General features: G+C 38.9%; 1 protein-coding gene across 11 annotated transcripts in view; it reads left to right on the top strand.

The window, feature by feature from the left end:
- The window catches only part of TRAK1 (trafficking kinesin protein 1), a 440848-nt gene that overhangs the window by 407109 nt on the left and 6182 nt on the right, over positions 1-27557 (top strand). For 5 of the 11 annotated variants that reach the window (XM_075745579.1, XM_075745575.1, XM_075745572.1 and 2 more), the window contains 11 exons: positions 1853-1953; positions 2741-2849; positions 4687-4765; positions 5188-5318; positions 5834-5908; positions 7104-7241; positions 8840-8916; positions 10908-11144; positions 12080-12396; positions 16561-16890; positions 25642-25744. In XM_075745579.1, coding sequence (XP_075601694.1) covers positions 1853-1953; positions 2741-2849; positions 4687-4765; positions 5188-5318; positions 5834-5908; positions 7104-7241; positions 8840-8916; positions 10908-11144; positions 12080-12396; positions 16561-16890; positions 25642-25744 — 1697 coding nt within the window. Of the gene's footprint in view, positions 1-1852; positions 1954-2740; positions 2850-4686; positions 4766-5187; positions 5319-5833; positions 5909-7103; positions 7242-8839; positions 8917-10907; positions 11145-12079; positions 12397-16560; positions 21352-25641; positions 25745-27059; positions 27149-27557 lie in introns of those variants that run through there. The other 6 variants (XM_075745574.1, XM_075745573.1, XM_075745580.1 and 3 more) reach the window with 3 other exon arrangements.

The following is a 27557-nucleotide window of genomic DNA, read 5'->3' as shown; positions in this document are numbered from 1 at the left end:
CCTGCCGATAGAAAATAGTGAATAAATTCCTTATTTTGCTTTGCTTTCACAAGCAACTTTACTTATTAAATGATCTTTATATCAGCTCATGAGTTTTTCTGGCTTTTGCGCTTCTGATTCTCTCTTCCATCCTGGGGGGGTCATGGGTGCAGAGTATGTGCTCAGCTTGTAGGTACTTAGTTGCTCGCCAAGGTCAACACCACAAAATGCTACGCCAAAGGGAACTGTTGCTGGAAGTTACTGCAGTGAGGGTTTTTTTTCCAGATTTCACTGCACGGTTGAGGTTAGAAGTGAGGTCTGGAGATCATCTTGTCTGAACCCCACTGCTCAAGCAGGGCCACCTACAGCCAGTTGCCCAGGACCATGTCCAGACAGTGTTTGAACGTCTCCAAAGATGGACACTCCACAACCTCTCTGGGTAGCCTGTGCCAGTGCTTGGTCACCCTCACAATAAAAAAGTTGTTCCTGATGTTCAGGAGGAATCTCCTATGTTTCAGCATGTGTCCATTCCTTCTGGTCCTATTTCCATAAAAGGTCACCCTTTCTGGCTGTTCGCCCTCCTTTGGAGAATTGGAATGCTTGGAAATGACAATAAAAATAGTATCTTGTCTTTTTAATTCGTAGAGAAAAAAGTGTAGCAAAAGCTAGAGATCATCTAGTGCCTGCCCACTGTCAGTATCTGAATCCTTACTACTTAAAGAGGCTAAACCATAATGTGCTGGAGGGAAGTAAATTGTTATTTTTGGCTCAGCTTTTTAGCTCTTCCCGAAATGGGGAAAGTGAACTTCCAAAATGAATACATGGATTTTGTTTCATGTTTTTCTGAAATGTGGTTTATTGGGTTCCCCCGCCTCCCCCTTGCATTTTAGAATCAATGTCTAAGGAGGACTCGGTGCCTTGGCACATCTGATAAATGTGCCTACAATACAAAAAGAAGTCTAATAAAAACAAATGTGCTCTGCAATTTCTGCATTGGACAGTGAAAACTGAGAACCAAGTCTTGCAGTGCAAGTGGAAGGGAACAGATCCGTCTGATCAGCTATGCTATAACTATTTTTTTTGCAAAACACAATATGAAGTAACCAAGGTTAAGTTTGTGGAGGTCACGATTGCAGGGTATCTTAACCACCCAATTTTGATGTTTTGTTCCTTTTTGATACGTACGTACTGAGTACGGGAGTCCCACATACTACTTTATTAGAGTCATGTTTCAGAGTCATCAGAAGCCCAAATTACACCCAGAAACTGACTGCAGCCTCCACTGTTGCAGCAACCTCAGAATGGCAACCTGTCACTGTGGGGTGGTGTTCTGCAGCTCGATAGGCAAATGAGTCCCAAATGTAACCTTACTACACAACCACTTTAGTAATTTTATCTAAAGTCTCTTGGAGAGGAAGAAATGTCTGTATCGGAGGTCTGCAAGGTCTGTATCCAAGCCAGATGATGACAGTCATCACATAAAATGGATAACAAAGTGATGTTGGGCTTGATTGTGCCACGTTAATTTCTTGCATACCATTGTAATATATCTATTTCTGTGGATGTGAATTGAGACTAATGCAATAGTGAATCAGGATTGCTCATCTTAAGGTGAAAGAGAAACATGTCTAATAGCAGTGGATAACTGCATTTTTGAACTTCTAAAAATAAGCATTTAATGCCTAATTTAAAAGGTTACCCTTTCCATTCTTTCTAAGAAATAAAGGACTTGGTTCTGGTCTCTTCCAGTCTTGACCTCTTGATTTAGTCTGAAGATGGTGCTTGGAGGATGGATAACTAATTTATAGTGGGTTTACTTAAGAATGTGCCTAGAAAAGTAACTTAGTGATCTGCAAGCTCTTTCTTTGTGCAGGTTTCTCAGTTGCGGCATGAGCTCTCCATGAAAGATGAGCTGCTCCAGTTCTATACCAGTGCTGCTGAAGAAAGTGAGCCGGAGTCCATCTGTTCCACCCCGTAAGTTACTGATCTACAACATTGAACCTTTATCTGGTACAAAGCAGGGGTAGTTTGGACAATTGGATAGATTTGAAAAGTAGTAAAACGATCCCTGTATTGGTCGAAACTGTAAATGGGACTCTGAACTTGGTGCATGGCACCAGCTGGAAGGATTTGCATTGGACCAGCTGGCTATAGTGGTACCAACAAGAGTCGGGAGGGGAAAGTATGTAAGGGAGGTGGCTGACGCAGCATGGTAGCTTTCACAGGAACTAGGTCACTGTAGTGGAGAGGCAGATGTAGGTCCAGCTTATGGTACCCCACTAGACCACATACCTTTGCACGGTGTGCTAGAGCGTGCTACGAGTGTGACCTTTGCGCTTGAAGGACCTGAGGGCGTTGTGAAATATTCTAAGCAGAGGGAAGGAAATAAAGCATGGCTTATAGCGTGGGTTCCAGGCAATTAGCTGGCTAAATAGCATCGCAGGCTCTGAGGAGCTGTCTGCCCTTGCTTCCAAAGTTATTGCTGCATTCTGATGAAGCATGTGCGGCATTAACCAGGAAGCTATTGGGTTGCTCCCTGTAGTAATGTGGTTTCCTTTCTCATAGCCTTGGCTGAATAACTAATTTTCCGTAGGAAGTGTGGGGAATAATAAACAAATAAAAGTTCTTTTTTAAAAATTACTGCAAATATAATGCTGCGCAAACTACTAGCGTGAACAAAGCTGTATTTCATATGGCTCTGACTGTGAGATTGGCCATAATACAGGTAAAAATGAGTTAAAACTGTTGTTTTCATTACAAGGCTGAAGAGGAATGAATCTTCCTCCTCTGTCCAGAACTACTTTCATTTGGATTCTCTTCAAAAGAAACTCAAGGACCTTGAAGAGGAGAATGTTGTGCTTAGATCTGAGGTGAAATTACTCCCTTTGTGTTTTGCTTAATACAGTTGTTCATTTAAATGTCAGAACACAGGTATTGAGAAGTGTGTATTAAAAGTTGAGAGAATCTAATGAAGAGTATATAATTCCACATGTGACACAGATCTCTTTGTAGTTGTTTAATCACCATCCTTTATACTTGTAAATGAAGGGAAGGCTGGAACATGGAAGCTACATGAAGCTACATGCAAAGCAGTTTCCTTGCCGAAAGAATGTGCAGGAACACGGGCAGGTTTTTGAGTACAGCACTGCTCTTTGAAACAGAGCTTAAAGGGCTGACCTGGTAGAAATGGGTGACGTTAGCTGCAGATCTGAAGTTTGCAGGCTGACATGGTCTCTCTGGTCCAAATTCAGTGTTTGTTAAAAAAATAAAATAAAAAAATTTGCTAGTCTAAATTTGCATTAAATATCTTCAATTTGTGTTTCAAGTGAGGCTGTTAATATTTTAAGTTGAATGTATTTTTCTTTTTATTTCTGACAATATTCCATTTTTTTCACAGACTACACCATTTTAAAAATTTCATTTACTGTTCCCTATCAAAAATAACACTTCAGAATTGAATATTCTATGACTACTTTTTTATTAATTTTCAATGCAACTTTTAACTTCTGGGTGCGTGTTACCATTTTGCGAAATGTAGCAGAGTATAGCAGAAGAAATACTTTCAAACTAAGAATGAACGTGTGAAAACAGAGTATCATTACCATTTCCTACTGCAAATGCAGAGCCCATTGCAAAAATAGGTAGTGTCACGTCTTTGGACAAGACACCACATAATGGAGAGTGCTGTACACTTCATTGAGAAGTCATGCAAGGAAGATGAGGAATAGGTGGCTTCAGAGTAATGAAGGTAGGGTTAGAGCTGAGAGGGCCGCTGCATCCGGACCTGATAGGAGAACCCCACGTAGCACTGACTTCCCTTCCAGGGAGATACAGTCTGCGCCAGCGAGACACAGGATAGAGCCAAATCTGAAACCTCTGAGCTACGCATCTCTCCACAGATGCTGTCTGTGGGTGTCTGTGCATGCCCCCAGCACTGGGAATAGATTACAGACCCACCGAGGTGGTGCCAGACAAAACCCAGCTGGGTATAGCCACATGCCTCTTGATGCTTGTAGAATCATAGCAGAAAACACAAAGCAGGAAAGGAGGTAGCACTGAGGTTTTGTGTGAGATACAGGGTTACAGTGCCAGGACTTTTCAAATACTTGAATGTTTAATTCAGTTACTTAAACTGAGCATTTAATTAGTTTGTGAGGATACCTAGCTTCGTTCAGGTGATCAGATCAATCTCTGCATGCTAGCTGTGGTTTAGCCCCAGCCAGCAACCAAGCACCACACAGCCACTCAGCACGCACACGCACACTCTCCCCTTCCCGCAATCCCACAGCGGGGTGGTGTGGGGGAATCAGGAAGGAGGGGTGAAGAAACCCATTACAACTTGTGGGTTGAAATAAAGACAGTTTAGTAAGACAGCAAAGGAAAAGAAAATAGTAATAAAAGATTATTTTTTTTTTTGGTATGTTCAGGGCTTTTTTTAATTTAAGTACAAAATACGCAGGTGACATCTAGTGGAGATGTGGTGATAATGATGCGAGTTTCTCCATGCAGTAATGTCTCTGCTGAATGTTCACCTGCCCCCTTTTTCCAGAACATGAGGGAGGGCAGCCAAAAACTGTAATTGCTCACTGTCTTCCTGGAGAAGTGATTAGAAAAGCTTGTCTTTCTGAAGCAGATGGAAATGCAGCAACAGACTGGCAAAGAACAAATGAGCTAATGTAGCATATATGATGTGAATTTCTTGAATAGGCCTGTCAGCTGAAGACTGAAACAATTACTTATGAAGAGAAAGAACAACAGCTTGTCAATGACTGTGTAAAAGAGCTAAGTATGTCCTTATTTCTTTTCCCTTTACATTTGAGAATGTTCAGTTTAAAAAAAAACACAAACAACTGAGATCAGTCAGTCATGTTTTTCTGTGGAACTTATTTTCCTTATATAAATGGTTGTGAGGAGAAAATTTCTGGCTGAAATTTTGCAGCAGAAAATTCTAACTGTAAGCTAAGTCTTTTTCAGTTGCAAAGTAGTTTTGCATAGAAAGTGTTATTGTTAAGGGAAAATACAGTCGTCTTTGCTGCATCAGCATTTTGTGTCTTTCTGGTTTTATTATCCTATTGCTGTTTTTCAAAATACCTTGCTGTGTGTTGGAGAAGGATTCTGCTGAATCAAGTGATGCTCTGAAAGAAAATCTTTCTGTTTACTTTTCTGCTTTTGAGTTTGTAATGTTAATTGTAATCACTTATCTTAAAGGGGATGCAAACATCCAGATTGCCAATATCTCTGAAGAGTTAGCAAAGAAAACTGAAGATGCTGCTCGGCAGCAGGAAGAAATCACCCATCTTCTCTCTCAGATAGTCGATCTGCAGAAAAAGGCAAAAGCTGTAAGGAATCCAGTTGCAAGACTGCTGTTGTGGTTTGCTACTGTTGTAGCTGGAAGACAAGTTACAACCTTCCTATACTAGAGCCTAAAAGAAATTTTCCACCTTCCTTATTTGAGTGACCTTGTTTGATGTTTAATATCTAACATACTTGACTAGAAAGCGTCAGTTTACTTAGAATGCATATATGATATAGCAAATACATAGTTACATTTATTTTAAATATTACATGTGAAATTCTGCACTAAATGACTTTAGTAAGACAAGAATGTCTTATGTACAAGTATTTGAGTGGGCACAGACTTATTTTCTTTAGGGTCTCGGAGGTTCATTTAGCAGGGCACAGACTGCTAGGTGTTCTTGTGTTAACATTTTAAAGTGTTTTTTAAATGTTTTTAAACTAACGTGGACTAATACAGCTGCAGAGAGGGTCTAGAGAAAAGTTAAAAGTTTTACTACTTACCTGTAGTATAGGATACAAACATCATCACAGTATTCTAATTTATGGCGTATTTTAGTGTGCAGTTGAAAATGAGGAACTTGTCCAGCATTTGGGAGCAGCTAAAGATGCCCAGAGACAGCTCACAGCGGAGGTGAGTACATCAGTTACTATTACAATAATTTAGTAGTAGGGCAATGACTGTTCGCTTTACCAGGGGGTTTTTAGTCTAACTTGGATCAGGAGTGTTAAGTAATTAAGTAATTGGCCTGCATATATGGAATGAAGGAACATTTATGTTCCTGGCAGAGTTCAAAACCTTTTCTTTTCTCTTCTCCTTCAATTGGCACACATTTTGAAAAACTGAGGCTTATGGGCTATATAGGAACCCCTTTAGAGGTTGGCTGGTAGTTTAAGCCTATTTTGAAGAGTGATATAACATGGAAGAGCTCATTTGTACTGTATTTGTTCAGCAGATAAACCAAAGACAGTCTCAGATTGCTGACTGTCTCCTTGGTGCTATTCACGTGAATAAAATAGAATGAATAAAGCTTGATCTCCTTACAATGTGTCTTGTGTTTGGAATACTTGGTGTTGAAGGTGGGAATGCCCATAGAAACTTTTCCTGCTGCTGAGCCTTTTGTACCTATGGTGCTCCACAAAGCTTGAGCTCATGCTTCTCCCTATTTTCTTGGGAAAGACATTAACAGGATCTCTGTTTCTAAGCCAAGTAGCTTATTTTTATGAAACTTGTAGGAATGTGGTATTTCAGACTTCTACCCCTTTGCCAAACTTGGTTTAAATGACTGATGAACTCAAAAACTATGAGGGTACACAAGACATCTGCAGACAGAATCACTACATAAGATGCGTTTCCTGGGAAAGTCAAGCTAAAAATAAGGCATGGCCTTAGGCTGCTGGAGGTTATATGTACATACATGTATGTAGGTAAGTCTTGGTTTTAAAATTCCTAAGTCCTTTGGAACACTGTGAAATACCTTGTCCTCTTCCTGTGCTGTTTGCAACTATGGCCATCATGGCAGTAATTAGGCACTATACCTGATCAGACTAAAGATACTTTTTAGCTCTGTATCTTCTCCTTGACAGTGGCTTCACATAGATACCTAGGATAGGAAACGGAGCGAGCAGTTTCTCCCCCCAGGCCCTTCCTGTTACTAATCCATGTTATTTATTATTTTCAATGATATTCACTCTTTGGCGTTCTTTTCCTTTAAAGTGGGATATTCTTCCCTACACCTTTATCCTTTACCAGTGTGAAAAGAATTTGCAGGCTTTTTGTGATGATAGTGCAGCCTGTAAGGTCTTGTACTGTTTTCCATATGTTACAGTTGCGGGAGCTGGAAGACAAGTATGCAGAGTGCATGGAAATGCTTCATGAGGCTCAAGAAGAGCTGAAAAACCTTAGGAACAAGACAATGCCAAATGCCATATCACGTCGGTACCACTCTCTTGGTCTCTTCCCTATGGTAAGCAGATTTAAGAAAAAACCCGCACACACCAGAAAACAACCAAACAAAGGAAATGTGATTGATTGCATCTGACTTACAGCTTCCGGGATGGGATGCTAGGCTGGACGTGAGCATGGGTGAAATGTGTATTTATGGTGTGTTGAAGGATACCTGAGTGATCAATTTTGCATACCTGGTTCTGAAACAGTGGTGCTGTGCAGTTACTTGGTTTTGCTGCAGTATTATATACAACCCACAGCTGGCTGTGCTTATGCTGTGAATCATGGGTATCATTAATAGGTCGTTACAGTTCTATGCATCTTTGTTGTGCATTTCCTGTGCTGTGGTGGCTGATTTTCAGTAGGAGCTTCCTGGTTTTCTTCTTCAATATCCTTGGAGATGTAACTTCCTGATAACATAACTAATGGTTTCTGGACATGGCATCCTTCTAGTCACTTGATATACATTCCAGTTCTTCAGTACTTGAATAGGTTACAGTGGTTCATTAGCAACAAATAGTCTTTTAATACGTATTATGGCAACATCGATTATGGCAGTGTCACTGGTGTTACGGACTTCATTTACCTAGTTTAATTTGATTATGACATTGTACATTTAAAGCATGGGGAATATGCTGTACCCTCAAACAAATGAGAAAAGAAAGAGTGGATAAGAACGTCTAGGTAAGTTCAGTGCCTGGCTCTGCTTGCCTTTGTATTTCTAGAATAATTCCATTACTTCTGAGAGAAATTATATCAGTGAAGTTTCTTTTGAGTTAACGTTAATGTAATCAAGCAGCAGAATCTGGCCCTCCTTGTCTTAGTCATGTCTTGTCTTAACTGCTGAGGAAGAACACAGATTATATTTGTGCTCACAAGTAGTAAATTGTCAACAAAAGCTTCACCTGCCATTTTGTGTTCCCTTTCAAGACTGAACACAGGCCCATTTAAAGTGCAGAAATTTAATAATACAAGTTGTACTTGCAGAAATACAGTCAAAAGCTGCTAAAAGTATACTTGGTGCTGAGAGGTATATGTGGGTTTTGTATAAACGTGAGTTTTCAGATGTCGAATCATGGGACCAAAGATCAGTTAGATTTGTGAATGTTTGATGCTTAGACCCTGCACTTAACTATATTTAGGCAATAAAACTTACTGACCAGCAGTGGAAAATTGATGGCTTGTCAGCTTTAACCCTGTGGGGGAAGTATATAATGCTTCATGCCAAGAACCATGTCTCTTTTGTAGGTGGGTAATCTTGTGAAAGGGAAGAGTATTTTCTGTTTGTTTTAAATGAAAACAAATTAAGCAAAACTTTACATGTGAAAGGTGGGTGAGTTCAGTCTGGGAAGTTGGAGCACCTGAATTCTGTTGTTGCCTGTGATGGTTTTTTTTAAGGATCTGTAGAACTGAAGTAAGCTATAATTTGTCAGTGATTTAGATATAGTCATTAGTCTTCCAGCTTTCCAGTCAATTTTCATTTTTAAACCTTTCTTTTTTTCTGGAATGACACTTTATTAGTTATTAATTATTTTATGTAAGCAATTAATTATTTTCTGCAATGATAACCTATTAAAACTATGATACTTGTTTTTCTTTTGTGCTTATTTTTAACAGGACTCTTTGGCAGCAGAGATAGAAGGGTCAATGAGGAAAGAACTGCATTTAGATGAACCTGACTCTCCTGACTTAGCGTACGACTGAAAAGAATTGATTTCTCATTGACTGATTATATCTGAATTTAATTATTATTTGATGAGAAAGGAAAAGACGGGCAATGGTTGAGCTAGGGATTTAGAAAGAAGTATTTCTGGCAGAGCGTGAATGATAAAGAAGGGAAAATAAATTGTCTGGTTAGATTTTCTACTAAAGCTACCAAAAGAAAACACCTATATATAGCTTTTGCCTTGTCTTATGAACTTTGTGTTCTCGTTCTTGAGTGCTGAGAATGAGAAAAGGTTTGTTTTCTTGTGTGTTACCATGCTCGGTTTCTTCAGTTAATGATTGGGAAATGAGTTCAATACCTTGGGTTCTCTCTTCAGGTGTTATAACAGAAGTTAGGAGATAATCTTTAATCTAATCTGTTTTTACAGGGAGAATATCAGTGCAGAAAGGGATTCAGAGTGGTTGGGTTCTTAGTGTGATGCCTATTACATCTGTGCTAAAGTTCTCTTTAATTAAACAAGAAAGTGGTTTGAAACACCTTAAGCACTTGTGACAGTCCCAAAGCTGTAGATAGATACAGCTTGGCAGAAATGACCTTACTGACACCAGTCACACCTGTACTCCAACAGGTTTCTCACCTATTTGTACAAAGCACGGACTAGTTAATTTGAAACAAGGTAATCCTCTCTAGAGAGTCTGTTAGAGAAATAGAGTTTACAAAGAAAGGACAGTCAGAGAAGGTGCAGTAGCCACTTTCCAGAAACCTTCTAAATATATTTACAAAAAGCTTGACACATACTTAATCCTTCTCTGAGCATGAGCCAAGAATTCTAAATGAGGCTTTGACAGAGTGAAATATTGATTAGAAGCATGTAAGATCAGACAGATGTGAGCATGCTCAAACCCCATAGACCCCTTTTGCCTTCCAGAGTAATCTAACTTATGGACAATTTAACTTCTTTAAATTGTCTTTTGTATTGCTATCCATGTACTGAAGAAGGATACCTTTTTTTGGTTTCATGACTTGTCTTGGTTTTATTTATTTGCTCGCAGTAGTAACTGTAACCTTTGTGAGACCATTTATTGATTCAACCTCTTAAAGATGTACAGCTATAGATTTGGAGCCTACACACAAAAATTGCCACTGTTGAGCACTCGTGGACAGAAGGAAAGACATTTGAGTGACATTAAATAGCATAAGGCATGCTGTCATTGCAATACCCTGACAGTGTTACCTTTAAGCTGGAAGGAATGTGCTGTTCAGCCATTGTTGAACTGTGAAAAAAACAAAGCAGCCATGGCACTTCTGTAGCATGATGTAGAGCAAGTTTTATTTTGTCAAGAAACTTCTGCTGAAGTGGCATCTGATCTTGAAGCAGATGAACGATGTTTGTTATGATATCAGGATAACGGTGATAAAGAATGAACTGTAGAAGTAAGTCAAAAATTAAGTTTCTAGCTTTGACAGCCTCTCTAGACTCTTCGCCCATTATATTTCTGATTTTTTTTTTTAATTATTTTTTTAAAATGCTATTTAAGGGGCTTGGAAATGGGTTTCAGAAAGAAAAGATACAAGACTTGCTTGCATAGAAATACTCAGTAGAGTAAATTCAAATTCTCCTTTTAAATGGATTTGCCAGTTCACAGTTAAGAATTGAATGGAGATCAATTTTGTTTTTTAAAAACTCATTTCCACACAAATTCTTTAAGGTGTTTTTAGCTGATGTACTGAAATGCTTTCACTTAATTTTTATTAATATTTGAGAGGATCCATGCGTAATTCTCAAATGTTCTGTCTAAAATATTCTAGGATGATGAAAGTATTGTGTTTATGGATTGAATTTAATGGTCAGACTGTAGCAAGTATGGGACCCTATGCATACTACTTTACAGAAACTTAAAGACAAGATGGTTGGTGGAGCTGTGAATAGGAAGGGTCGTTAACAAGCTGTTACCTGTTTCTGTTCCTTCTTAAGGTAAGGGCACTGTGTGATTATTAACTGTGTGTGTGTCTTACCAGTCATCAGAAGCGGGTCTTCGAGACGGTGAGAAACGTTAACCAAGTTGTCAAGCAGAGATCCATGACTCCATCACCAATGAATATCCCAGGCTCTAACCAGTCCTCTGCTATGAACTCAGTCATTTCTAGCTGCATCAGCACTCCGCGTTCCAGTTTCTATGGGGGAGACATCTCTAACATTATGATAGACAACAAGACCAATAGCATCATCCTAGAGACAGAATCCTCTGACAATGGGTCAGTACTGTAGCACTGGGCTTTGCTTTTGCTGTGTTTCTGATGTAAAGGCAAAGTGTTTCTATTTTCCTCTTTGTCTTACGTTGTGCAGTTAACACAGTGACACACACCTTCAAAAGTTACTTTATTTTGTGCTTACAGTTCTTGAGCACTCAAGTTTATTTAAAATGGAAAGCTTTTTGAAAGTATTGTGTATCAGTGTCTGCAACTTGCACCTGTTCTGAGATGCAGCAGCACCAGATGATGTAAAACCACCCTTTGTCTTTGCAACTGTGGGTCAACACTATAATTATATCTTCACCATTTTACATTAATGCCAGGGAGTTCTGATCTAAGCTGCAGCTACAGCTAACACTTCGGATCCTAAAAATAAATAAAGTGTGTAGGTTACCTAATACAAAAACTTGTGAATGAAACCAATTAGAACTTTGCTCTTCTAGCTACTTCTCTCTTCCTGCAGTACAGCTCTACACTATGCTGTGTATGCTTTCAAGTAAAAATGACTTAATATCTCAAAACAATATTTGTCGGCATAATATACTCCTGTGACTCATGATAGTATTCTTGCAGCATTGGCTATGTAAGATGTGGCCTGCTTACTCGAGTTTGTGTAACCGTAAGAGACACACAACAAATAGGCATCTCTCATGTCCTTGTGGGAGGAAGCTCTTAAGTAAAACCCAGCTTTTCCAACCAGGAGTTTCCAGGCAGGAACTAGAATTCAAAACAGTTTTAGTATGAAAGAGAAAGAAAATATTGGTGTTTGCCTTTGAACTCTCCAGATGAGTAGCAAGTTGTTCCCAGAAATAATAATTTAAAAGTAGTGGTGAATGTCTCAAGACTATCATGTGGAAGTTCTAAGCATCTCTAAGAATTCTTTTTTCTCCCTCCCCTCTTTTTTTTTGTGCATGTGTGTCCCCCCTGTTATGTTTTAGAAATGAAGACAGAATGAAGAAGCCTGGAACTCCGGGGACTCCAGGCTCCAGTGACCTAGAGACTGCCCTTCGTAGGCTGTCTCTCAGGCGGGAGAATTACCTCTCGGAGCGGAAGTTCTTCGAAGAAGAGCAGGAAAGAAAGTTGCGGGAACTGGCAGAAAAGGGTGAACTCCATAGTGGTTCTGTTACCCCCACCGAGAGCATCATGTCACTGGGAACTCACTCCAGATTTTCAGAATTCACTGGATATTCAGGAATGTCGATCAGCAGTCGCTCCTACCTGCCAGAAAAGCTTCAGATTGTGAAACCACTAGAAGGTGATAACAAAGGGCCTCGGCCTTTGTCTGTTCTTCTTAGTGACTCTTTGTGGTCTCTTATCCATCACCAGAAAGCAGGAAATCTTTGCAATACATATTCTTTTTACTTTAGAGACAGTAATCCACGCTGTTGGTTTGAAATCTTCTAACTACTACATTTTTCCTCAAGCCTTAAAAGTGTTAGGAAACAATTCCAGCCATGGCAGTATAATAAATGTTACAGGCCACACGTGCATCAGCAGTGCAGCCTTACATCCAACCTAAATACCAGTGTTGACATTTCATAATTAGAAAAAGGAAGGTGGTTGAGTATCTGAAATCTAAGCAATAAGAGTATTAGTTCATCAAATCTCAGTTCTGCAAATCAGTATCTGGAAAGACTTTTACCTACTTCAAATAGTCCAGTTCGTCTGATAGGACTATTTTTATGATTAAAAATGACCTCTGGACTTTAATTGGCTGTTCTAGCGGCCACACATGAGTCTCTATGGCTTTGGTTTCATGTGTGAAATGAGGTGGGAGTTTTTAAATCAAATTTTCTCCTTATATTGTCTCAGAAGAAGGCAAGATATACATAGATGGTAGTCAAGGCTAGAGCTTTATTTCAGAGTTGAGTGCGTATCTGTAGTCTAACAAAACTGACAGAGCACATACAATCTGCCTGGCTTTCTTCAGTCCTTTCAGGTTGTTGCTGAAAGTTAAAGTTGAGTAAATTCCTTCAGGTTTTAAGCAAAATAAAGCTGTTTTTCTGTAGTACTTCACAGATATGCTACTTCCATAATTTAGCTTTAATTTCTCTCTCTCTTTTCCTTTAGCAGAACTCTGGTGTTACATTATCTTGTCTATATGTGTTTTAATTGCAAAAGTTCCCCCTTTGGTCTTTTTAGAACAAATTTATTTCATCTATAAGGAGCACTTAGCACGATACATATTCAGAAGCAAAAATAACCCTTCTTGTGTCCTGAAGAAAGTGATGTGCTGTATCTGCTTATTCAAATGAAACTATAGCCGTAGCACGCAAGTCCATACTGTTTAGCAGATTTTAGTAGTTTGTTATCATGACTGCTCTGAAATGGTCAAAAAATTCTTGTACCATGTGAGGGAAGGGATGATCCAGCTTTGTTTCAGCTACTGATTGCTACCACTGTAATAGATTTCTGTCACCATCCCATTATATCTGCTTTTTTCTTCCAATAAACTCTTAAAGTCTTTATCATCTTTCCATCTGTCTGAGTTTTTTTTTTTCCTGGTTTAGTTCATTGTTCTCACTGGATCATTTTTTTCCTTAAAATTATTGCACTTTTAAAAGTACTTCTCATGTTTGTTTTTACATCTCATTTGTAGTATGTTTGTGTCTGCCTGTTTCCTAAGTTTAATGTTTGTTATCTTTTATTAAATACATATTTATACATGTTTATGATATTGTTCCTCACTTCAGCTTAGTATATTTCAACTTCATGGATACTTTCAAACAACTGGGGCAAAATAGTCTGCTGTACCTGCAGACTGTTACCAGTAGTTGTGCCTTTGATTTTTATTACTGTTTTCCTAATGGTGCTCATGCCATAAAACAGGGAAAGAAAAAATCAGTTCTAGAATACATTTCAGGTTAGTGGCTTCCATTCCTTTAAAGCAATCTTTTAAATCCCACAGTAAAATAACCGGGGTGACAGAAGCACTAAGAAATGAATCTTCTTCTTTTGCACCTTCAAAAACCAAAACCCAAATAGGCTTTCTTTTAGTCAAATAGAATGATTGCTTAATTTGACTTGCTTTAGTTACAGTCTGGTGGGTTTTTTGCTTGGGTTTGGTTTTTGTTTTTAAACTGTGCATCTGCAGCTTGTTGTACCATAAGCACAAAATGGCACTCCCTATGTCCTGTAGGAAAACTAAAACCTTGGACTGATTTATGTCTTCACTCACTTTGTTGCAATTGTTACAGCAACATGTCATGAATTCCCAAGCTTTCTCTTTTACTATACATGCAGGGATGCAGATATCAGGAACAGAAACAAACTCTATTCATATATTTTTATTTTATTTTGCTTTTAAATTTCTTCTCACTTCAGCCTGGCATTCCTACTGTTGCACACTAATTCCCTCATGCCAGTTTTTTTCTGATAGCACAATTAATTTACAACACTGTCTAGTAGGAGCCTGGGACTGAACATAGGCCACTTTGATTTCCAGTTTCCAAAAGAAGCTAATAAAATGCAGTGTCAATAGAATTGTTAAAACTCAAAACGCAGATATTCTGGTGAATGTATTTCCATAGGAAAGATACAAAATGTTATCGAGTTAATGCTTGAACTCTGCAGAGTTAGAATTCTGAGTATAAATTTTGGTGAGCTTTAAGGCGAAAAAGATTACATCTTCAGAAGCTTGCATGTAGAAGTTAATTAGCAACAGGATTTTATACTTGCATACTGTGCAGAAAGAAATTTTGATTTCTGGTGTTTTTCTGTAACTTTTGAGGCTATTGTCATACCACAAAGCTCTACTCTGCTTAAGACTTGACAATATCTGGTACTTCTCCATGTTCTGGAATGTTTCCTCTATGTAGAGGCAAAACAACTTGACCTTTGTGACAATTCAGAAATAAATTCAAGTTATACAAGTTATAGGGATGTTTTCTTCATTAGTTGTTTATTTTGGGGTTGTAATCATTTCTACTTCTTGAGCCTCAAAGGTACCAATCAGTCTAAATCCTCTTTAGTCCCTCAAAAATTACTTTAAAAAATAATAGTACCATTATCCAAAGTAATCTAGCAGATCCAATTATGCTGAGCTAAAAATCACACATTTCAAAAAGTGAGATAGACTTAAGTAAAATGCTACTCCCTGATCCCAGTCATTCTACAGAAGGATGTTTTCCCTGTTCACTTCTGATTTACAATAAGCTTCCCGTAATGCAATATCCTTATTGTGAAATCACAGTTTTTCTCATTCCATAGGATTTTTCGCAGATGCAAAATAATGTGTATAAGAGCCATCCCTTCCCCAGTTATTACAGTGATTTAGATTTTTACATACACCATGCAACATATTGAATGTTCTTGGCCTTTGAATACTGGTGAAGCATATGTATGTCAGTTTGTTGACTGAGTCAGTATTCTGCTTTGGGGAGAGGCAACAGGAACAGGACAAAAATCCCTCCTCTGATTTGAACTGGCAGGGATGAAAATAAAGATGTTTTGTTTTGTGTCATAAGACCTGGAATGAATAGTTTTAAGTCACACATTACAGCACACTAATGATTGGCGGACACAGAGGAAAACGTAGGCGCTTGCAAGCAGTGTTCAATCACTACTTGAGGAATTGGATAAATCCTCCCTGATTCAAGTGGGCTCATCTCAGTGTATATATCAATTTAACCTGATACATTGCTGTTTCTGACTCTGTCTCCTATTGAACGCTAAGCATTGAATACTTTTCTCTGTAAAATGCACCTCTTTCCTTACTCAAAACATTTTTCTGCCAAGGACGAGGCTACAGGTACAGTAGCATTTAGTTAATAGTTTAGTAGTTGAATTCCTGTAGTGTAGGGGCTCAGATAGGGGCCATACAAGTGTTCAGATTTGATATATAGATCAGAGATGATATCTGCTTACACGTGCCTGGCAGTGATGTGGCTTTCTAACGTGATAGAAAGCTGAAATTGCTGTGCAGTCTGTGTGACTACTGTCATCCTGTTACCAACTGGTAGTAAATCCTGGCATGTTTTCAGCCCCTTTCTTAGCGTGTGCTTAACGTGAGATTATGTGGTATGTGTTCCTCTTAGAGCTTTCTGTAATGGTGCTCGGATCAACTGTTAAATATAAATTCTTTCTACTCCTGCTTAATCCTGTGAATTTAGGGGGGGTGAGAATATTGACAGGGAGAGGATGTGCATGTGCACAAGTATGCCACATCTTACCACCAGACTTTGCCTATCGAAGTGCTGATGTCATCAATATATTTCATATTGATCTGGAAATGCTGAAGAGCGGGCAAAGCAGTTTTGCCCTGTAGCCTGTCCTTCTAGAAATATTAAACCCAGAAACATTAAAGGTTTGGAGCTTCCCAACCTTTGGTCTTCTGGATGAACAAAGTGGGATTTTTGTGCCTTTTAGGTCCTGGATTGATTACTGATTGATTTTGGTTGTTTTTGTGTTCCCTTTCAAGGTTCTGCCACTTTGCACCACTGGCAGCAGCTGGCTCAGCCTCACCTGGGCGGGATCCTGGACCCGAGGCCCGGGGTTGTCACCAAGGGCTTCAGGACCCTGGACCTGGACCTGGATGAAGTGTACTGCCTTAATGACTATGAGGAAGATGAGACAGGTGATATTTCTTACAAGGGCCTAACTACCTCGACGCCAGTTCAGCACACAGAGACCTCAGGTGAGAGGTCACAAGCACAAGTGACTGTTTCAGACAACAAGAATAACCCCCGCCAATCTCAGGCTTTCACAGAGGAGATGCAGGAGTCCGCGACTGACGATGATGAGGGGTCTGGTGAGGGAAACTCATTAAGTCCAGTAAAACTGACATCTTTACAGGATTTTGATTACTGGGCCATTCTTGCATCTCTCCAGAACAGCATCCATAGTATTGCTTTGTGTGTAGCATCTGCACGTTAATGCGTGCAGTAGTTAGAACATAACCATTCTAACATTGGCTTAAAAATCCTTTCTTTAATTATCTTTTAATTTGATATTTTTTTTCAGTAACAGCATCTGTGGTCAATATTTTAATCTATTTTGATAAGAGAAGGCTGCTAAAAGGAAGTGGTTCATTCACAAACCTTTGTGTGGCACATATGCGACTTGTATGTGTATTGAATGCACGCTCTTCAGTGTATATAATGTATAGACCTTATATATTTTGTATGCTTATAGTGCAGATATTTTTCTGACTGTTCATAAGAGGTGATGCCATGCTTTAGCTTTTGTACTTTGGGGAAAAAACAAAGATGAAATGATGACAAACGGTGCATCTAAGTCGCCTTTGCTGAAACAAGTGGAAGTGCCTTGAAAAATCAAGCAAAGAAATTCTGCAAGTTTAATTCAGTTACCTCAGATACAGTTACCTGTTCTTAAATTCTCTTTGATATAAAGAATTAAGAGAATGTTTTTTTACAGAGAACAATGACATTTCCCTCGTTCCCTCTCCACCGCACTATTAAATTCTACCCTTCCTATTTATACCATATTAAGACTTAAACATTTTAAAATGATGCAGTAATGCATGAGTTATTAAATACTCTGAACTGACATTTGCAGTCTGTTATTGCACAAGGCTACAGGTTCTTAGACTGTAAATGTGTTTTGAGTTTGTGTGGTTTCTTTTTTTGTTGTTGGTTTGGTGGGGGGGATGGTGTTTTGTTTTAATAAGCTGCAGAGGCACTTATTAAGCACCTTCATTAAGATTTGCTGCTGTTAAAGAATTATGTTTAGTCCAGAATCAGAAAACTACCAGAACTCCTTTTTCTTCGGAGTTCTTGTTTTTAGATAGCTACTTTAAATGAGGGCACTTCCTTCCCCCTGCTTTTTCTGGAATAAATCATAATTTATTATTTGACTGGTCTTTGGAAGATTAGATTGTCTCAGGGCTAGACAATAATGTTTCTGTTATTTTTGTGAAGTGCAGAGTATCCTCAGCTCTCACTGAAATGGCATTCGGTGCTTTCAGCTATTGAATATAAGCTACTTCTTGCAGTCAGTTGTATTAAGATTAAACTTAGAATCATAGAATCATTTAGGTTGGAAAAGACCTTTAAGATCATCGAGTCCAACTGTTCACTTAACGCTGCCAAATCCACCACTAAACCATGTCCCGAAGCACCACATCTACAGGTCTTTTCAATACCTCCAGGGATGGTGACTCAACCACTCTTCTGGGCAGCCTCTTCCAAGGCTTGAACATTCAAACCTTCAACTTCCCTTTCCATTGGCAAAAATTGTCTTTATGCTATGAGATCTACTGCCCAGGAATAATGACTATAACTTTTTATATTAATATGGAAATAAATAATGTGTTTGCAGGAGTTTTGTACAGTTTTGGATATTATCCAAGTGTTTATCATTTTGAAGAGTAAATAACAGCAAGAAAAGCTAGAGTTCTAAGAAACATGGATTGAAATAATTGGCATTTTTTAGAATCTGTGGAATGAAATATTTAAGAAAAGATATGATTCATTTTAAAATGTGTTGCTGCAGAGAGGAAGAGAACAAGCAGTTCTTCATGTACTCAGAATACAATAATTGCACAAAAAAAAGCTATTCGGGTTACATTTTCGGTCAAGAATTTTCTAATTGTAAGAATATTCAACACAAGAACATGTCGAAAATTTGGAAACCTTATTGTCATAGACTATATGTAGACAGGGATATAGCTATAGTTTAGGTTTTTGTTGGTTTTTTTAAGAACAGTTAGTAAAACATCTGTGGGTAATGATTTGGAGTAGAAAAATAAATGTAGACCTGGTCTACAATTATAGACTGCCAAGACAGACTAGTGTTTCTCTGCATTTCTTTTCTGCATTACAATTTGAATACAGGTCACTGTTATTAACAGGTTATTATTGCCTAGTTACTGCTGATATTGCCTGGGAGAACTTAGATAACTAATCTCAGACAAGGTTTTTAAACATATTCCCTACCTTATAAATTGGCAAGTAGATAAAATATATTAAATTGTCCTAGTAATCTTATTTCATTGTCTATTGTTTGCTGAGCAATTGTGATACATTACAGAAATAGATACATTGGTCAATATTAATAACTTTGTGTAGAATAAACAAAGGCACTGAAAGGTTCAATTTCCCATTCTTTATCCTTCCTCCAGATTGCCAGGCTGCTTAGGATTTAGGTGTATCCACGAACCACCACGTCATTATTGGTTGTGTTAATCAAATGAAGTAAAGATGCTGGTGCATCTGCTTTTTGTTGAAGCAATTTGCCAGATGGTATACAAGGAGAAGCTCATTGAGGATGTTTTCAGAGTAGGCACTTACCAATGTGACAGGGCTTCTTAGGATCCACAATCTACCCACTGAAGAATGCCTTTCGGGAGGAGAGATGTGTGCTTATGAATTTATTTTGTATTTAAATATTGTGCAGTCAGCACTCCTCTTGAAATAAAAACTTGTCAGCATTCTTTCTGCCTCTCCTAGATTTCTCTGTGAGAAATGCAATGCAGGTAGGGGTGTGTATGGACATGCATTTCCTTAGGGTGCTGTCACAAGTACAAGGTTATGACCTCATAGCTTACATGATTCCAGGGGAGATTCCAGGCAGCAACAAAAAGAGTAAGATCTTGCTAGAGAATGTGGAAGTAGAATAAAAAGTGAAGAAGTATCTTGGATACAATCTTCAGTGACAGTGCTTTGCTTGTAATCCAGGATAGCTCCATTGTGGAAAAATCTAGCTCAAGAGGTTCATAAAAGCAGGAAAGCATCTCCCTAAAATTGCTGTTGGCAGGCCATAGCCTGCCAGCCTAGAGCTACAGGTCTACTAACCTGAGAACAAAACGTCTTTGGAAATAGAGTGCCTACAAGGACTTCCCAGCAGGTATAAGTCATCTTAGTCTTTTGGGTAGGTGTCTGCTTCATTTGATATGTATGCTTTGAGGGTTGTATCTTACCTTTTTTTTTTTGCTGGAGATGTTCTCTGGCAGAGTACTATGAGGTCCTGTTTTTACTGCCATTTTGTGGGCATGTAGAGCGCTGCTCAAGATGAGCCCTAAGAGAAGTCATTTTAACATCCAGGCTCAGGAGAACAAACATTGCTGCAGTGCCAAAGATGTCTTGTAGCCAAAATAATTGTGTTCAGAATAGAGTATCAGTTTCTTGTTGAGCGATGAATAGAGTCAGAAATCATTCTCACTACATAAGAAAAAGTTATGATCCTTGAATTTTCCTGTCCCTGTGTTGAGACATGTAGTATCCATTGATACGTGAAATACCTTCCTCACCGTATATGCATATTATATCCCAATTATGGCACTGAATGTTTCAGAAGAAATTAACACACATGTAATTTATGACCTGCAGTTGGTCTGTCAGAGCTACATACTGTGTGTAGGCTCAGTAATTTTATGGAGGATTGTAAACTCCAGAATTGTGGTTCTAGCTTAATACCCAGGAATAGTTTGAAATTTGGGTATCACTTTGAGTAGACTCTCAGCATAATTGGAATGGTAAAAAAGTTACAGGGCACAGCATTGTTAATACCATCTAGGACAAATAATTTTTGTAGCACAAATTTTTAGTAACCTCTTTTTTTTTTATTATTCTTTGAAAGAAACTGTAGTATATTATAAAACTGTACAGAGTCGGTTTTGGGGGGAGGGGTGGTTGTTTTGGGTTTTTTAATTCATTGCCTTTCACATTCCCCTTAAACAAAAAACCCCAAGTCATTCAAAGCACTTAATAATGTTGTGAATGTTCTCATTTTGAAGTTGGAAGGGCCACGCTTGATTCAGCGTGTGCTTAATTGCATGCTAGTTTTCGGTGCACGAAACTGGTCTTTCAGTACTTGTGTTTGTTAGTTCCACTGATTGACTGCTTTGAACAGAACATGTGTGCAGTATTACAGGATCAGCCCTCTTGTACTTCATGTTTATACCTTAACAATGACATGGAGATCTTTCCAAATAGATGCCTAAAATCACGAAAACACATAATGAATGTCTTATGTTTGAGTTGTTTTTAGCAGGATTACTATACGTGCTTCTAAGAGGTTACCATTGTACAGAAAAGCAATAAATTTTGTTACTCTTCTTAGAGCTAAGGTATTGATGCATATTTAAATATATTTTATTTTCAAATGGCTTGAATATTTCACGGTAATTATTTCTTTAAGAAAAATCTGTCAGCATTTGCTATCCGTGCTGTTAAAATGCTAGAATTTTAATTTGGGATCCTAGCCTGCATAAAATAATGTTGACGCCACGTTAAATACATTGAAGTCTTTTTATATCTGTGCTTCATGGTTATATTCATATGAGAAGGAGACCTCAGCCAGAAGAAAGCTAAAAAAATACTGTCCAAAGAGTACCTGTCTTAGTTCGGTTTTTCATCTCTTGCTGTTTCCAAAGGCAAAATAAATGTAAAGATTGGAAATGCAGATACTCAGAAAATAATTTTATTGTCAGTTGTTTAAGAAACGTAACAGGAGTAACGCTTCTGGCATAGATGTGTGGATTCTTGGAGGTTTTGAGCATTTACGGTTACCCCTGAAACCAGAGTTTTCTGAGGACATTCCAGCAGTATTTTCTGAAGGACATCTGAAGGCACCTAAACACCCTTAGGAGGAGAGCACCATGCTCATGTTTCATGGCTGTTGTGTTTGTCACCTATCTCCACTTTGGTTTAGTAGTTAACTGGGGCATCAGCTCCAGCAGACCCTATGTTCTCCCTGGTCTGCCAGCCCAGAGTTTTCAGTGCAGGTAGGACTGGGTAGCAGAGCTTTCACCTTCGGCCCGTTGGAGGGGGTGAACTCTGCTGAAGCAGCTGTCTTGTCCTGTGGATCCTAATGGGATTTTGTGACCCAGTTTTTAGGAATTTCACCTTATCAAAGAATGGAGTTGGTGGCATAGACTGGTAGAAGTGAAGTCCATAGCTTGTACCCTGAATGATGACACTGGAGGAAAAGTGCCTCTTTATGGTCTTTTGTTGTTATCCTCTTCCAAAGCTGGCAGAGCTTTTTTTTTTTTTTTTTTCTCTATTCAGCCATAAAATAAACTTCTAATGCTTTAAAACACCATCTCCATCTCTTGCCCTAAGGACTGGCCAACCTAATTGTCATTCCATCGCTGTCCCACCAGTGTGTGCTAAAGGGATGTCCGAATTCCTCTGCTCTCTCTGCTGAAAGAGCAGAGAACCAGGTTTCCCCCTTTTGTTAAATCATGCCAAAGAAGTGGTGAGCAGAGAGGCTTACTTCAGACTTGGGCTAAAACTTTACCTTCGTGCCAGTCTGGATCAAACCATATTCTGTAGATTTCAGATTTATTTGTTTTAAAGTTCATTTTTGCGTAAATCTGTATTTGTCAGAATAGAGATACATATGTAAAATGCACAGATTTACTGGGCACTGTGAGCTGTCTGCCTCCTCACTGTTCATCTAGTGTAACAGCGAATTTGAGACGGGAACCAATGGCACAAAAGTCAGTGGTGGTTTAGTATAGCCGCCTCTTGCAAATCTTCATCAAACGCAGTTTGTGGATGGGGCAGGCCTACTGCAAGTTTGTATCTTTCTCTGCACGAGCTGGTTGAAAATCCAGATTAAAGGGTCTTCTGAGGGTTCCCTGAGCAGAAGAAGATCGTGTCTTAAACTCATCTGTTTTGCTGTTTGCACCTGGCAGAATGGCCCATGAGCTCTGAGTACTGAAGCTGGATCTGAAACATCTCTGAGCTGTATAAAATCAGTTTTGTGCTTGAGTGGGAAAGGCTCTGTTTTACCAGAAGATGGAGCTCTCTGCAGTCAGTTTGAATAGTACCTGCCTTTTTTTTTTTTTTTTTCCTTCCCCTCCCTTCCACCTCAGTATTTTAAAAGATGTTTTTACAACAGTGTTTGTGCTTGCGGGAGAGTCTTTTTCAGCTATAGTGTTTTGCATTTTTTCAAAATGCCTAAAGATTGTTTGAGAAAGCTTAATAAGGTAAAGAATCACTAATTCCTGAGAGACAAAACACAATCCAGTAGCAATCTAAGGTTTAGCTTGACTTTTAATTTAGGGGGAAAATGCAAATACAGTTTAGTTTGTGGTTTCCTGATGGATGAAATTACGTGATGTTTCTGCAAATTGTGTTACACACTGAATTATGCACGGATTCTTTTTCATACCGATATGAAGCCTCATTGTTAATCATCTACTACTTTGAAAAAGAGGGTATAAATAAAACATTTTGTTTCAGAGTCACATGGAGCAGATGTTTATATTTAAAATAATACTTTGCTGTATGAACATGTGAAGATATTCTCTGTTATTATAAACTTATGTATTACTTCCTCACAAACTTACACCAACTCAGGAGATGGCCATTCTTGTGTAACATTACTAGGTTAGGAGTGAATCGTTTTGTTTCTATTTTATAAACTTTGTTCATTTACAGCAACAGGTTCTCACTCTCTTTGTATTGTGACCAAAGGATGGAAAATGCTACAGCAATATGATACACCCCATTGTTGACTGATGGAGGATGAAGCTGGTACAGGACTTTCTTAGTGGTATTTGAGGGTGGAATACATCTTTGGAAACTGATTTTTTTTTTTTACATATATATAATTTAAATTTGTTTGCTTTTCCTAGAGTCAGTGATTTCTCTACTTTTAGCAGCCTTCTCCTATCTCTGACTCATTAATAGCAATGAGTCTTGCTTTTGCTAATGCAGCTATGTATCTTCAATGTGCCTGTTTCCAATCTGAGGGGATGCCCAGTGGATATTACAAATGGGGAAAATGCACTTATTGTATTACAGCCATGTGCTTTGGGTTGAGCTTGCAATCTTAAACCGGCATTGCTTTATTCTGTTCTCTATTCATCATCCAGGGATAATCGCTTTGTTTCTACTTGATTCTTGTTGAAGTCCTTTGTTTTCTCTAAATAACCAATTTTTTCATGTCCAGTTATTTGAGCTCTTTCTCCAGATTTTCTTTTAACTCTCTACAATATGGAGAGAATCATGATTGCTAGGCTGTGCTCCCTTGTAATAGCTTTTATAGTGCTCCCACTAATCTCTAAAGCAACTGGATTCCTGAAGCATCATAATTACCGTCTCTGGAGGTGAAGTAGAGCTTGTTGTTATGTTATGCCGTGCTAACATTTGAGTGTGTTAACATGACACTCCAGTGGGTTTTGTAGAAATATCCTTCTCTAATGTACAGCAGTACGTTCCAGTGCTGACTAGAAGTTTCCTCACATTGTTTGCTTAGCCACTTCTGCTTCCACTGTTCACACTCCCCATGCTCTAGCCTTCACACACTGCTTATATGTGTTCTTAACGGACTACCTAAATGCACACGCTATTTTGGAGCTGTGATACTTTAGATATGAAAAAGGGAACACAGCCACAATTAAGACTCGCCTTGCTTCTGCTAAGCATCTCTGGAAGTTCAGAATGGTGTCTGGTCTGGTTGGTCTGCCTGTCTGTCCTTTGCAATGTGTTGGATAGTTGTGTACTGTGGTATTAAAATGTGGCTTAATCAGGGAATGGCTCAGAGGGTTGGGTGGGACTGAGAGGGAGGGAGCTGCACATGGTTTTTATCGTGCATGTCTTTTGACCACTGCTAAGTTTGGATACTGAGTAAGAGAACCTATGCAATCATGATACCTTTGATGTAATATTTAACTCTGGGTGGTTTTCAACCAGCTTTTCAGATGCATGGCTCTTAAATTTTGTAGTTATTTTGCAATGGCCACAGCTGCATTATACAGCAGGTTAGTATATCCACAGAAGTAGCTCTACTAAGAAGAAAGAAGTTGGCCTAGGTCCTTCAATTTTTAAATGATGAGCTGTATTGCTTCTTTCCCAAATTTCTGATGTACTGACAGAGTGGCATTTTTACAGCCGCATTTGTGGGGAAAATGCTTTACTACACTGTTTACAAATATTAAAAAACCCTGCTGTTGTGCCGTTGAGGGCATACATTCTTAAAGAACCTAAACACATGCACAAGAGAAATGTCACAGATGTACAGTAGTGGATCCAAAAACCTATCACTTTCCTTACTGTAAATGTAAAAAGCCAGAGATAAAGAAACAGTACTATGTGTCCGTCCCCAGCTTTTCAGTCTGTGTTCCTGTTGCGAGCTGGATCCATTACTGAGGAGTGATGAGGATACCTTTTTGGGGATCAATCTAAAAGCTGAAATGCACCAGCATTCAGAAGATTTTAGTGCTCCTGAGCTGGTACTAGAAAACGCTGCTTGAAATTTCCACCAATGGAAGTCGCTAGTTTAGATGAGGACTAGCGTTTCAAGCACTGCTGTGTCTAAATTTGTTTTGAACAAGACTTATCTACAGTGTTAGTGATCATGGGGAAGTTTCAGCAGACCCTTTTAGCACCAGCCTCGGAGTCCTAGATGTGTTTGTTTTGGAGAACAAGTGTTTGTCACAACGCTGTAACGCTTCTGTGTTTCACCTTTCTTGCATTGATCCTGTCCGAGGTACCTCATCACTTTTTGCATCTGTCTTACCAGTACACAGAAGTTTGGTTTTCCCCTTTTCTGTGTAAAATGCAAAGTATTTGCTTTTTTTTTAATTTAGTACCTCATCCTGGGAAGTGCATGTCACAAACCAACTCCACCTTCACCTTCACCACCTGCCGCATTCTGCACCCTTCCGATGAACTCACACGAGTCACACCAAGGTAAGGGTTTCCCATGATGGCAAAGCCTTCACCTCTGTCAGAGTTTTCCCTGTAAGAAAATGCAAAGTAATGAGCATAAGCAAAAGCATTAGCCGCATTGGTGAATTGCAACACACCCCCCCAAATTATTTCTCCCATTTTGAGTTACCTCAACCTGATTTTATTTGAGAGGCATGTATAATGTTGTAGAAAGTCAACAAAAATATCTTAATTTTTGTTATCTCTAATTTAAAATATTGCAGGATCAGACATAACTTAAGTTGGTTTCCAGTATCCAAACCTGACTACCCTTGATCCCAAACTAGTTGTAGTCCTCATGTGGGAATGTCCAGAATGTGGTCTCTCTCAAAAAATTACGAGAAAGAGATTTTTCCAGGGAGGAAAAATCTAAATCTCTGGCGCAGAAGAAAAAGGGACGTGCGGGTAAAGAAATCCAGGAAATACGTGAGGAATGGAGGAGGAAATATGCCTTAATCAAAAACAGGGAGTCGTCTACTTTGTTCCTTGATGTAATTGTTGGAAATGAGTTCACAGTAGCCAAGCTGAAAGGAATGAACTGGCTTAATAATAGCAGTTGGCATGTATAGGCAGTACATGCCAATAGGAGGCAATTCTGTAGCCTTATAGAAGGGCAAGATCTGAGAACCAGAGAGGGTGAGTGAATGTCATACCTAAAGAGGGAACTCTCCTTCCTTAGCAAATCCATATGTAAAGAACATGGTTTTTTTCTGTTGAGAAGGACAATGCCCCATCACTTTCTCTGCCCCTTCCAGCTCCTGTGTGGGAGTGCACCATTGTGTAGGTCCCCATTCAGAGATGATGTGTCTAAACTTGTTTAGACATGAGATGGGCACTGACTACCTAAGGAACACATGAAAAGTAAGGGTATTAAATATGGAAACCTGCGGGGTGGAAAGGAAACGGATGATGATCAAATGTAACTCTTCTGCTTCCTTTTCTGAACAAAGTTAGTTAATTGTGGCCTGACTGGTTTTCCTTTACTTTTTTCTGTCATCTTCTCCCCTCAACGCTGTTACTGAAGAGATCCTTTTACTTAGCTGCAGGTCTATTTTATTATTCTTATTGCTGAATTGCTGTTTACTGTGGTCATAATAAACTCATTGATTAGGCTGGTTACTTAATCTAACAAATCAGCCGTAACTGACAGCTGAATTCAGTACATTTTCAGGTGCCTTAGTTATGCCAACATTCATCATTCATTCAGGAGGAAAAAGAGCAAAAATAAACAATATGATGTTTTCAGCAGACGTGTTTAAGGAGCTCCTCCTTACCAACTATAAATGATTCTTCGCAGGTCATGTGAGGAGGACGAGGAAACTTCATTATGTGTCGTTATGCTGAGAGGAGGTATAGGGCAGACACTATGACCCAGCGTGGCAGGGGGTGAGCAACGCTGCCAGCCGTGTCTGTGTTGGCAGGGTCACGTACAAGGAATGCCAGTGTGTGCGGCACCAGCTAACCCAAAGAATTTTGATATTTACCTACCTGGCTGTGTTTTAACCTAGCCTCTAACCCAGGTGATGCTCTAACCTGACTAAATTTCATCTAGCTAAATGAGGTGCTCATTTATTTGTTTCTTTTCTCAATCTAACCCTGAAACTTGTCACTGGGCTGAGTTGCTGAGGCCAGTTTGAGTCTGTTTCTGTGGCTGTGTCCGGGCTGCTCTGCAGTGTTGGTCAGTTTGATGGGGAAAATATTTCCTGGTTAAAGCAATACCAAAAAAAGCAACACTTACATAACTGCTTTCTTGCAGGGATGTCTTTTTTTTTTTTGTTTGTTTTTGACTGCAATA

The sequence above is a fragment of the Balearica regulorum genome, chromosome 2, assembly GCF_011004875.1.
Source record: "Balearica regulorum gibbericeps isolate bBalReg1 chromosome 2, bBalReg1.pri, whole genome shotgun sequence".
NCBI classification, from domain to species: domain Eukaryota; kingdom Metazoa; phylum Chordata; class Aves; order Gruiformes; family Gruidae; genus Balearica; species Balearica regulorum.
This window is presented reverse-complemented; position numbering and strand designations above follow the sequence as displayed.